The sequence below is a fragment of the Sinohyriopsis cumingii genome, chromosome 5 (genome assembly GCF_028554795.1).
Source record: "Sinohyriopsis cumingii isolate HCF-2022 chromosome 5, ASM2855479v2, whole genome shotgun sequence".
Taxonomy (NCBI): Eukaryota; Metazoa; Mollusca; class Bivalvia; order Unionida; family Unionidae; genus Sinohyriopsis; species Sinohyriopsis cumingii.
In genome coordinates, this window is record NC_142965.1 from 31389641 (window position 1) to 31403983 (window position 14343).

The following is a 14343-nucleotide window of genomic DNA, read 5'->3' on the forward strand; positions in this document are numbered from 1 at the left end:
CAGTATAAAGCAATCTCAAGGGCAGGTACACAGGAATTTATGCTCATCTCATCTAAGTAAGGGAGCAGACCATTCAGTTTCCTAGGTAAAATTGGGATTTCCAAAAATAGTTATGACATTTTCAACAAGGCATGGGAAAAAAAAAGCAAAATGATCCTAGCACAAACTGCAATGCATTTATATACTTTTAACTATTGCTTTGTGTGAAAACATGGCAAAAAACAGAAATTAGCAGCTGCTGTATTTTAACAGAAAACACTCAACCCCTACAACTTAAATAATTATGTTCCAAAGTCATGTCAACTTTATTATTATTATCTTATTCATTGGAATCTGATATCAACATTACTGACTTTAATGTGAATAAAAAGATTATGTCAGATTTTAAACATACTGGTAAATCCATACATGTGTAATTATTAAAAAAACATAACTAACAGACTAAATGCTTAACTATACAGCAGTTAAGTTTCCAAAGTGCAATGATCAAGGGTGGGTGGGTTGGACAGTAATGGCAATGGTTTACAGACTTGATTAATAGTAATCCAGACAAAACAAATGTCTGAAAAGATTTAGATTTTTTTTTCTTAATTCTGGATCACTGATACATAAAGGCTTTGTCAATTTGTATGACCCCTTTTTGATACAATGTTCCTCATCAACTGGCCAAATAAAATACTATTTCCAAGAACATCATGATTACAAATGGAGACGGTGGGAACAATAAGGCTATTTCAAAACTTTCACCTAATGAATATCTTACAAGTGGGAGTTTTTAATTTATGGTTATTTAGTGACAGGGATCGTCCTGGGCTTCGCCAATGTCGCAAATTGCGATTTTTTTTCCTTATTGGCGACAAAAATATCCCATCTGGCGATTTTTTTGGCGACATACTTTTTGGTTATTTAATTTGTACATACAATCATGGATTTGGACTGAATAAATTTAAAGCCAGAACGAAAGGAAGCCATAAACTTGACTAAGCAATGCATTGGAATCAATCTGTTACACAAACGATCCTTTGTTCTTATTGACAACCCTATCTTTACAGTACATTGTTACATCATAATCTGCTTATGCTGACATCTGGGCTGAGTACTGTATGCTGCGATACAGTCAATCATGCTACCGCACTATACCTACAACTGACCCACTTCTGAAGACGCAAATAGAACAGATACAATTAATTGTATGGCTAATCCTTCTGTTTTTTTTTAATACATATACCAATACAATAGTTTTGCTGAACCTTCATAGAAAACTGATAACCTTTGAAGTACCGACTATTGCGTATAAATACAAAGCAAATGGAAAACATCTCAATCACAATTACATCCGTCGCCAGTGCAGCATTTTACTCATTGATCTTTTCCTTTTGCCATCAGTCCCGTGTTACGGCTGCAGAGGCTTAAACTCCGCAACAAGAAATAGCAAAAAAAAAAAAAAAAAAAAAAAAACAGTTTTGCATAATTAATAATAATTATTTATTTCTCAAAATACAGGAGTGAAAGAATCCCTAAGTTGGGTGTGAATTTATGCTTATATATACAGTCCAATATTGCCAGGTGTTGACTCGTGTAAGTTTCATTCGTGGGAATGGAGATCCTATTTTTCTTGTCGAGAAAATTTATACAGCATTCAGTGATCATTCTTGGGATTTAGGAAGCAATTCGCTACAAGCTTTGTGAAGCTAGCCATAAGGGGGGGGGGGGGCTGCTGAGAGACTACTGGTGTCACCTGTCAGCACTGAGGACTGTGAACGTGGATTCAGTAAGATGAACCTCATAAAAACTGACATCAGAAATAAGCTCTGCATCTCATCTCTTGAGAATTTAATGAGAATCAGCATGTACAGATGTGAAAAATTAGACTTTGAAACTGCATTCAACAAGTGGGCAGCCCTAAAATCGCGACGAATCTTCATGTAACACTTTGTAACATTTTGTTAATGCTTGTTGTAATTAAAGTATTAACTAATCCATCTTTTGTAATTTTCATTGCCTGTTACATTAATAGACTAAATTAACACTTGGAAAAATGTACACTACTTTTTTTGGCGACACTTTTTGAAAATTGGCGACAAAATATTGAGGTTGGCGATTATTTTGGCGACAGCTTTTTAAAAGCCAGGACCATCCCTGAGTGAGTTTCAAGTTGCTCCATTGTGATCTAATTCAACATAGCATAGTTTGCATTTCACCGTTTTTTCTTCAAAAAACTGCTGCCAAACTCACTGAGTAAACAAATGAATTTTCAAACACGAACTTTCTATTCAAATATTCACAAAAAAGTATTCAAATAACGAGATACCCTTTTCAGCTCTAATCAATAATACAAAAATTATAATGATGTTTAGAAATATTTCCAAAATATCAGACCAAAGAAATATTTCCGATTTTGCTATCAATGCAAGTCAATCTTTTCCTATTTTTTAATCATTTGGAATGCAATCAAGTCGTTTCACTCTTCACTCATCTTACACACTACTCCGAATCAAAATAATCTAATCAAATCTTTCTACAACAAGAGTACAACAAAGTTAAAACACTATGATTTCAATAGCATTCTTTTATGTGTAAAATGCTTAGCAAGAGTGCCACCTAAAATGTTCAGATCTGAGGTCAGGCATCTATGCTTGCCCTACCTGTGGTCACATCCTTCAATCATCAGGTTTTTCTATGAGAAAAAAAGTAGCAGAAGTTCAAAAAGTAGTTGGGGTACCTTCTTCTGGCGGGTCTGCAGGCAATGCCCCTCTTGAGAAGTATGGAAGGTTTATCTTTCATTCACAAACTCATGGCTTTCCATATCAGCATGGAGCCGGGTGATTTACCTGGCTAATTTTACTTTACACCTGGCTGCTTAAAAATAAAATAGTGTATCCCACCCCCCAAATGGTGGAGGTTCCCAGCCCCACGGTCTGCTTAGTTTGGCATTCTCCAACTCTAAATTTAATGGAAGGCCCTGCAAACCGAAACAATATTAGTGTTGGTAACTCAAATTACCATCTTTCCTAGATGAATAAATGTGCATTTTTTTGTTTAAATATGGTGCTTTGTTTGCATTATGAGATTATTTTGTGTTAATAATTCACATTTAGTGGAGGGGATCCTGATGATCACCTAAATAAATAACCAAAAAAATGTATTTATGTTGAACACAGACAAGATTTGGGTCTTCCATTAAAAAAAAGCTGAAATAATTTCAAGGGGGGCTTGAGGGTCCTCCCCCAACAGGGTCTCGAAGGGGCAGTGTCCCCAATCTGGACACAAATGCATTTTACACTCATAAAAAAACTGATTCTGGTGCAACTTATGATCATAAAATAAACCAAAATAATCATTTGAAAAAGAAACTTACTAAAAATGTTCAACTTGACTTCAATAATTTCACAATATTTATTGTCACATGAATTTGTTCTCCAATACCACTGATGCTGAAGTAATTTCATGTACGTGTCAGTGTTCACATCATAACTACGTCACAATAATTTGTCAATTTTTGCAGCAAATATATTATACTTCTCTCTTTTCATAGCAAATCTGTAAAATAAACATCTTTTTCTCCAATGGACACAACCTACTGATATGCCAGTCGAGCTCTTTTGCAACTCTGGCAAAGATTTCTTCAGCCTTCCTTTTTTGGCTCAATGTGCAATCATTTCTTTTCCTTCTCAATGAGAGCCTTTCTCCTGTCTAGCTGGTGCTTGTATTGGCGACATGCAGTGTGCATATTCTGACAGAAGGCTACATCTATTCTCTCATTCAAGAAATCTTGCTTCTTATAGTAATTAATTGCACTTATTCCAGACGCATTCTGAGCTTCAGTTTTTCCATTGTAGGTGCTGCTCCAAACTTCCAACAACAACAATTACCTTAATTCAGATCTTTCTTGCAGAGGTAAAAAGTGCCAGATGTCTAGCAATCAGTTCTCTTATAAACTAACCAACTAAATTTCCATCAACTTTTTTGCTCCAGTCATTCCCATTTACATATGTTTTTTAAACCTTTATCTAAACTTTTCGTGTCATGGTCTCTCAACAACTTTGGAGGCCATGTTTTGTAATCATGCTTCTTCTTTCCATTGCCATCAGTTTCCATTACACGAAGATTCATTGGATGAATTAAAACATTTGACCAATCAGAATAATCTTTATGAGAGTTGTGTGCTAACTAATACATGGAACGAATAATTTACAAGGGTCATTGTGGAATGGGTGCAGACAGGCCGTTTTTTAAAAACCTGATGAATGATGAAATAAAAAAATGGACTATATCAAGAAAAATCTGATTCAAATCAGGAGAAAAGTGGAAATCCACTTTAAAACACAGAAAAATCATGTCTGAGAATAATCAGGTTCATTGGTATCGATATTAAATCAACACAATATGTTCAAAGAATATAGAGTGCAATGAATATATGAACTATTTTGCAACAATAAACCTTTCTTAAAACAATTATAAAAATGCATGACAAATGCAAAATGCCAGTTGATAAAACAATAGGGAAAATATGCCAAGTTTCCATTTTATGATACAATAAAAATCAACCATAATAATCAACCAAAGCTTATGTATTGATTGTGGTAGTGTTGGAAAAAGATATTGTAAGCCTTCTTTAGATGTACTGTATACGTGTTGATAGTCCTACAACGTAAGATGCATCACAAGATTTTTGTTTTGGTATTAGGTCTTTCTGCCTGAATAACGGCCTTGTGTAGTGTGATCCCAAGTCGACTGACAGAAGAACAAGAAATAAAAGCTTCAGGAATATCTCATACACTTGGCAGTCCATATTGACATTCTTCTGCAAATTGAAATCTAATTGATTATACTTACTTTGCTGTCTTTATCTTGATGGAACCAAAATCTGACAGTAGCAAATGGATTCATTTCATGCTTGGTTCAACTGGTTGTGATGAGATGGAGGCCAGGAATGCCATAATTGGATTAGGCTGAAGAATGTTTCTTTAATGAAACTAATGAAAATATACTAATGTTGACAGCTTCATTTCATTCAGTATATTTATCATCCTTTCAACCTATTTTGGCATTCTCGACTTCCATCACATTCCAAACAATTGACGTGAAGGTCAACGGAACTTGAAAACAAGTCCATTTGCTTGTGATAATTTTAATTTATTCAAAAAAAGACATGAGTAAGTCAAGTCCATCTAAATCAACATGACTAACCTGGGGAAAAACTTCAATATGTGCTGTAAAGTGTGTAAGATATTCTTAAAAATGTAGTCTCTTGTTAAAATGTCAATAAACATCAGAACATGATACACAACGCCATTACTTAAGCAGCAAGACAAAGCACCAAAATGTAAATAACATGTGACATCTTATACTGCAGATAAATCAGATTTAAACATTAATTCAAGGAAGCTGACTCACTTTCAATACATGTTTAATATGACACAATGTGTGCTATATTAATATTTTATGATCACCATATTCTTTATCTGATGTATCAAGTCAATTTTTTTTTCTTCCTCAGTTTTGTTAGTTTTAATGACACTGTTAACATATTACTGACTACACCAAAGATATATCGAGGCTGCTGATCCGGGCTGGCTTGGTAGGGCATCAACCGCGTTAGCTATGAATTGCAAGTACATGTACATTAGTACCAACTGAACCAAAACGGCTAACTTGTCAAATCTTTGACTTCTCGATCCCAGCCGGTATCGTTCGTTCGCATATTGTGTCAATAAGCATGAGGAAAGAGTTTTCAGCTGTGCCGCTGATGAATCGCATCAAAATATCTAGATGTAAAAGGTTTGGCATCAAGACAAAAATTATGAAGTTTTACCGACGTCGAAGAAAGACTAAGATTGCCAAAATTAAAAAAGATGTGTGGATTAAACACATAACACGAATGCCCTGTTCTAGATGGATACCTAATAATAAAAATAGGTGAAGATTTCGTCAGATATACAGCGGGAAATTTAAGAAAAATATGCATGTCACAGAATTTGTTATTATGTGGCCTTGAAGAAATCACTGACCACGCTGCTCCTTTTGCGCAATTTTTATGGCGATAAATGCTTATGTTTTCAAATGAACAAGTACCTCTGCATCTTTCCCTTTGTTTTTAAACAAATGTGATCTTCCACCTTTAATGTCCTGTTCCATTTTATGCACGATTAAGCTATTATTTTCACTTTTTCTTAATAATTCGAAGGTGGTAGAAGGTCCATCCAAAATGCCGACTAGCCTTAATCTTCTTAAAACGTTTGTTAACTGAATGCTGATTGGACGTTGTCTTAAAGCCCTCTAAGACGGAGAAACCACAGTATCACTCTATATTTTAAAGCAATTAACACATTAAAACGGCGAAGAAATTTATTCGTCAAACGAGATATTTATTTTTTCCTGAAACAATAAAAGATCAAGAGTTGTTACAAGGAAAGATATATGAATGAAAATAACCTGACCAATCAAACAAAGTGTTACAAAAGGGTGTGTATAAGCAAAGATACAATTTTCTTTGTCTTCGTAGTAGATTTTTCTAGATTTTTCTCCTGATATACTCATTCTATCCTTACCCTATTTTAGTAAACATATTTTTTGATAAAAAGATGGATAATGTATCAAAAATGTTTCAAATCATAAAAGGATTATGTATATGATAATTTGAAAGATAATACGAAATTGCGGCTCAGGTCGTATTTGAAATGACACGACGGTTGCTTTGAATAACTCATGTCATTGTTCCGACATCTCAATCATTCCGAATAACTCTCTAGGCTGACCCACTGACCACATATGCTATACATATATTATACAATGCCCATGATTATATGAAGTCTGATACTTAATTGCGGATGAAAATGAAATAGATTTTTTTTAGATATCGAAATTTACTTCGGTGTTTTGTTTTTGTCGTTGTTGTTGTTTGTTCTTTTACTTTACTGCGCTATTTTCTTTCTACATTATCTGTTATTTTGAAATGTGTGCAATCTGAAGGAATGAATTACAGCAGAATAATATGCAAATAAAAAATGCGTTAAAATTTATCTTTTTATAAGCTATTTGTTATTAATTTTCGTTAATAATAGTTGTAGCCGGTTGGGATGCACGAATTTAAATAATAATAATAACAATAATAATAATAATAATCGTCAGCGTCATTTGTCGTGGAATTTTAAATTTTCAAAAATCACACATTTGCTACGCTCGAGTTTCAGTAAACATCAGCAATGTTTTTCCTCTATTTGACATTTTTTAAAAAAATAGCTTTTTCACAGAACATTTTTATTTTATACAAAAATTGAACATTTCACTGAACAGTTCCCAAGGATTAAAATCAATTTGTAATCTCTAGAATTCTACTAAAGAAAGCTTTGTTTTATTTCTTAGTTAAACTTTAGGATTTCTTCAAGTAATTTTTCATGAATAAATAACTTGTAGACTTACTTTTTTGCATCTCCTGTGCTATCTACTATCAAATTTACTATATATTTGCTGAGTCGATCGAGTGTCCGACTCGAAGCAGAAGGGTGGAGTTTTGACACTGATGTCCTTGGGCTGTTTAAAGTACTCTTGAGGAAGACACTTTATTTCTTTTTTATTTAGTTTTGTTAATTAAGATAAATGTAAATATCGCAAAGCGCAACGAATCTGTTCTTCATGTAACAAACTAAACTGAGGCAAGTTACCATGCTCAAGGGTACTCAAAATAGCCCGTCGGTAACAACGTAAGAACTTTACCATTCGGGTGCTCCACCGACTAAGCAAAGATACAGCAAAATTTGTATCGCAACCCCCTCCCCCTCCCCCTCCCAAAAAAACAATTGCTTTGGTTGTGCTCAAATTTGACATGCGTTTTTCTTTTAGTTACATTAGTAAGTCCGTATAATCTAAAAATACATAAAATAAAACATTGGATATAAAATGGTATGTGATGCAGGTTGACTCAAGACACTCAGCATCTATGTTTTTAAGTTGTTTTAGTATTTTAAGATATTCTTTCGTTGATTTAGTACATGAAGAATTAAAATTTCAATTTTGTTTCCATAAGAATATTTTCTTTAAGTATACAAAGGATGCAGTGCTTAAAGTTCGATTATCGATTATTTATATTAGACCAGCAAGGAGAACAGTGGATAAAACTGCTGATATACGTGTGACTAGTTGTATGTGGATGTCCGTACATAATGTTACACGCACACGGGTATTTACTTGACCGAGCGGTTGTCAAACCCGGGCGCGATTCTCGCTAGAAGTTATAAGTTTCCCCGACTTTCCAAAGACTTCCATACAACCTCAGTTGTAAATCAGAAAGCCCGACGTGTCCATTCTATACCTAAATTTTTCTTTAATTAATGCAAGACCACAGATAAACCAAACTGCCAACTATCTATCAACCGTACATCTGCGTGTTTTGGCTTCATTATGTTTCCGTACCACCAACCGTTCACGCCTTAGAACATATATGAGTACTCCTCAACAATGGGAACTATTTTAACTCCGCCACCTTAGGCCAGTCAATGTATGCTTTCCAGGCACATTTCGCCGATGTAACTGCACCATATTCGCCCACATGGCGACATAAACGGTGTCTGTCAAGTCCCTTTTTATTTATGCCCTTGTGTAATTTACCGGTTTAATACCGTAAGTACTGTCCTTGCAGTCACGCTACCAATGTATACCATTAGATTCTAATATGTACTATTTTACTCAGGAACATTCATTCGGTTTTGGTCGGAATTAAACTACTAGTGAACCAGGACATCATGGAAACACACTAACACTTCACTCCGTGACGTTTGCTCCTATTCATTAGCTCATTAGTTCGGGCCAGGAATATTTCCATGGCGCCGAATTCCAATAATCAAACAAGTAATCACACAAATCTAAGAATTGCTTAAAACGGGGCACTACAACCAAGTGCACATGCTCTGAATTTACTACAATAACATTAACATTAGCCATGTGTTTACATTGGTGGGTCACTTTGTGGTACAAGGGAAATTTAACACGGAGAGCCAGACTGGAGCATAAGGAAATTTAACGTAGAATTTATCTATGTTCCAAACTACCCTTGAAATTTTGGGTCAATTTTGTCACTCTGGGGCATAAGTGAAAATGTAATGCTCAAATTAGTACCTACAATAATACATACGACATATACTATCCAACACGCCGTGTGTAGTGACCAATACAACGTTATTGATAATTCAATACCCCACATTATACGATCAACACGCCGTGTGTTGCGACCAATGCCCGGTCATCTACACAAATCCAACACCTAAAATATACCATCCAACACGCTTTATGTGGTAACAAATACCATGTTTTCTTCTTTCCAACGCCCCACAGTATATCATCAACACGCCATGTAGAGTGACCATTATCCCATCATTTACTATCGAACACCCCATACTATAGCATCAACTTGCCATGCTGCCGAGATTTATATATAAAGCATTACCTACTATACATACCTCAGATCACGACGTAGGTGTCTGTAAATTTGCATATTGTTACGACTTTATGGTCTTCAGATAATAAACAAGAAAGAGCAAAATCAACAAGTTTGTATAATTGAAAATATCATTTATTTCCCTAAAATATTAAGTGAAAGAATTAAAAATAACATACAGTATGGTGAGTGAATTCTTAAAGTCCTAAATGTTCTATCAATTCCAAAAGTAACAAGTCATACAAATAAGTTCCAAAAGTGTTCCAAATGATATTCAGTAATGTACAGATGTTTCAACAGTACAGAAAAATCGCAATGATATAGTCCCAAATGTCTTTACACGAATTCGTAGTAATCCAGTGGCAGCTATAAATCTAAGTCGTATTTTTTTTCTGTATAGTTATTATTCCTATTAATCTGAATATTTCGAGCACTAATTCCAAAGAATGATTAAATTTATTTAAAAAAATTAATTGCACTAGATTTTCTAGGTACGCCCGTTAAGGATACGCGTACATGCCACTGCACGCCAGTTTTATTCAAGTACAAATTCACTTCGAAGAACAACGAATGCATGTATTTGTTAACGGGAGATACCTTGGCATCGATGACTGGATTGTAAATTATCATGTATTTGTTAACGGGAGATACCTTGGCATCGAGGACTGGATTGTAAATTATCCACTTTGAGAACATTTACTTTCAGGTACAATTGACTGTTATTCAGATAGACATAATCTTCTGTTTGTCCTTGGATTTCAAATTCAATAGGTGCTAAGGTGGCCAAAGATGGTACAGAAAAACATTTTACACATTGGGATTCTTGTATTGTCATCATCATCGGTGGCTTGGTAAACAGATCGAGTTCTGACTTGGAAACATTTCCAAGAATCAAGGTGCATCATTTTCTTTTTTTAGATTTCTATGCAAGTTGTTCTTTTTATCTTATAATTTACCTGGGTTGGCTGTGTGTCTATAAGGTCTGAAAAGTTTTGGACTTTTCTATCTGCCTTGTCCATGCAAACACCATTGCTTTAAAAATCTAACAAAACCGGTACAAAATATTGATGCAACTAATGGAAATTAAGCACACGAGCAAGATGATATTCAAATATACAAGACTTTTGGACAGTAAAAAATGTAAAAAAAAATTAAAACATAGGATTGAAAATGTAGACACCAAATTATTTTTGTTGAACTAATTGGTGATTAAACAGCTAACACAATCTCAAACGTGTGAGAGGGATGACCAGAGCAATTCCCCAATGAACTTCGTGGTCTAGCTGAATGACTTGAGGTGTTTTTGCCGTGAAACAACACAGCGTATTCTTGACAATCATATCCAGAGAACTGTCACTACATGTAGTCAGATAAAATGTATAGCTTAAAGGTCGATAGTTTTTATCTTCAGGTGAAAAAATGACTTTCCATCAGTTCCAAAGGTCAAAAAGTGTAAGATTTGGTCCATAGGTGTAAGTGTTGGTCCATAGGTGTGGATCTTGGTATATGTTCGACCTATGCCATACTCATGTTAATCCGATGTACCAATGTTAAATTCCTATATTGAGGCCATATCTGAACCCATTTTATAGCTCAATATAACATTACCATTGATACCATATTACCTTTTGCAAACCAATTTGTATACGCGTAATGTCAATCGGATAGCCTCAAGGTTTAATCCTCATCGTGCCATTTCTGATACCAGGTTTTCTATCTTCATATGACTCCCTGACAAAGTGTATTTTAGAAACTGACAACATTACTAAAGACAAATTAAAAGAAAAAATATATCATTTGTGTTAATCTCAAGATTATGGTGATATTAAAACTCATCTATTTCGATTACAATAGGAATTAATTACTTAATTATGCTTACTTCCTTAAATATTGTCAGCAGTGTTTTGTTTTGTAATTTCATGCTGTTATTTTTTTTTTTAAATCTTGTCGATGTATATACTGTAAAGCGCTTCGAGATTCTAAAGAGTAGGAACTGTACTAAGCCCAAATTGTTGTTGTTATTCTTCGTCTTCTTCTTCGTCTTATAGTTTTTGTTGTTGTTGTTGTTGTTGTTATTGTTATTATTATTATTATAATTATTATTACTAGTGCTTTTGTTGAAGTGAAACATGGAAAATCCTTATTTTATGTGATTACAGATGAGCCAGGATACAGATAAGTGCATCCCGAAGCTATATTCTATGCCCGCAGTGGGCCGCATAACATGTTATTCAAATAAAAAGAAAAGTAAAAATGAAAAGTAACAAATAAACAACTAAATAAAAACTTTAATAGTGAGGTTATTATATAGTATAAACGGACACGCATACTGACTTCATACTGACTTCATATGATTCCGGTTCGATTTGCCTGAGTCGTTTTGTTTAGGGTCGTTTTGTACCAAACCTGGGTCGATTCGTCCCAGGATTGGTTTAAAACCTTACTCTGCTAAATTGGTGGAATAATCTAAACCTGTACAGTGTTGATGTGTTTTTCCCAATGCATTCATCGAATCTGTTATTCGCGTATTAGTGTGCATGACAATTCATATTAAAGCCACAATGATGAACTTCTCTAAGAAGAGCGCGTGGAAACCATGTGCGGTTTTGATGTGTAAATGGCATCGCGATAACTAATTGAAGAAACTGGGTCCTTATGACCCTACCCCCCCCCCCCAAAAAAAAAGATTAAAAACTTTTTAAATAAATGTTGAATGTCTCCACGCGCGTTAAACAATACTTAAATGGGGCAGATTAGACTAATGCCATGCCCTTTTATTTAATTTCGAAACAAAGAGATATATGATAATAACATAAAATAGTAAAATACTGCAGTTGCTTATCAAGATATATAATACAGACCTGCCAAAATGTTAATTTAACATTTTTTTTTTCCACCGGAAAGCTTGTTGATGCGCCATAGTAGATAGTGACATTATTCGTTTTAATTGACATGACTATTTTGGGGATTTTTGTTTGTTTGTTTATTTGTTTGTTTGTTTTTGTCGTATTTCATTTTTTCTCAAATATCCTATCACGTTTGACATCTGTATATCGTGCAATTCACCTGTTCGTACAAAACAGAAAGCTGTTGAATGTGACGTTTGTTTAAGATAGAACCACGGGACTTGCAAAACAGGTTAGGTAATTCAATATATATATTATACATGTTTTATAACAGATTATTACTAAAATGCGATTAATTTGTTCAAAATAAAATAAGAATATTTCCAAGTTAACCTGATTAATTTCCCGGAATATATGTCAGAATATATTTTATTCGAAGTATAGAAAGGCGTGAATCCTAGATCACATGATCTGTTTATGACCATTGCTGACTTCTAAGCCCACAAAATGCCATTCATCTCATCTTTGAGCAATCCAACATCTTTCTTGTTATCCATTAGTTCTGCATACATGTTAGCACTTTTGTAAGCACTCGTGTCATGAAACTGAAAAATTGCGTTTTATGTCATTCCACCGACACCCACCTCCCTTTGCAGACGCCCATGTCTACTATCTCAAACATCTAAGCTTTATGGAGCTATTAAATTTGACAGTTTTAAAATTTACAAAAAAATAATTATATTTTGTTTAGAATTTGTGGATAATGATTTTGTTTTATTTCAGGCTGGCGCCGTCGCATCCACAAAGCCTTCTTACCCATGCATATAATTTTTAAGGAACAATTTAATTTAAAGCCTTCAATAAAAAAAAAAAAAGATTTTTTCTCTCTCTGGAGAATCTTGTTAATTTTTTCAGGCTGGCACCTTTCAGGAAAAAGTACTGCATGATCCAGGCCTCCCTCAACAGTTGGGGGCTATGCAAGGAGCTAGCTACTGACCCTGACATAATCTTTTTTTTTTTTTTTTTTTGAGTTTAATTATAGTGGCGTGCGCACAATTGTGCATGTGCCACTTTTTTTCTGACTGCACCGCAGCCTGCTAGTTGTTCCTGGGGAAGGGGATGGTGCCACCTCCCCCAGGCTTTTATGGATTCAAGGAACCCTGATAGTTTGGCCTCAATCTGTGGGTCCATAAAGGTCCCTACAGTTGAATGGTTGGCTGTCATTAGTGGGAAGGAGAGCTCGGGAACTGTCCTGCTTGCTTTACATCGCTGGTTTCTTGTTGCATTTGCCTGGTGTTTCTTGCAATTTTTTCTTTTTTTTTCTTTTTTTCTTCTTCAAAATGTTTTAAAAGGAAGGGGGATGTTCTATGCTGTTTATAGAGGTTCTTAGTAGAAATCATGTATGAAGAGAGATTTTCAAGGTTATTATGGTATTACTAGTCGAGGTGTTCAGGGTGTGTTTCCTACGTTATGTTATTTATAAGTTTTTAGATATTACCTCTTTAAGTTATTTATTAATTAATGTTTTTAGAGATTGAATGTTATTTATACTTTATTTAGAAGAGACCGGAGTCTTAGCCGATTACACGGTTCGTTAAGGACATCTAGGACCGGAATCCTAGCTGATTACTCGGTTCGTTAAGGACATCTAGGGCATCCGATTTTGCGGTTTCCTTAGTTTTTTTTATAGGTGCTTCGTAAGTGAATTATTTATTAATACTTTTATAAAATTGAATGATATGTTATGGGTTTTTATGTGGTGGCTTCTAAATTTATTTAGCTAGTTACTGGGTGTTTTGGTTTTGTGGGGATAGTAATTATATTTTGTTCCTAAGTCCTGCTGAGTCTATGAATTGATTTATATTTTTATATGCTGATTGTTTATTTTTATTAGAGTCCATAAGTAACTCTGGGTATGTGTGTGGTGATCCACATAATCTTTATGTAGCATTTTAATGAGAATGTTATTAGTCGAAATTTATTATATATTTTATAAAACAATTTACACTTTTTAATAAAAATGAGTATTAGCAGCAAATCTGTTTGTTATACCTTGAAAATGTA

At 34.4% G+C, this 14343-nt stretch overlaps 1 protein-coding gene across 2 annotated transcripts in view; it reads right to left on the minus strand.

Annotated features, from left to right (window-relative positions):
• LOC149798881 (importin subunit alpha-4-like) overlaps positions 1-6238 on the minus strand; it is a 61591-nt gene extending 55353 nt beyond the window's left edge. Inside the window, exon 1 of one of the 2 annotated variants that reach the window (XM_089957799.1) lies at positions 6076-6238. In XM_089957799.1, coding sequence (XP_089813925.1) covers positions 6076-6138 — 63 coding nt within the window. In that variant the 5' untranslated portion in view covers positions 6139-6238. The remainder of the gene's footprint in view (positions 1-6075) is intronic. The other variant, XM_089957798.1, reaches the window with a different exon arrangement.
• Between the last annotated feature and the right edge of the window lie 8105 nt (positions 6239-14343).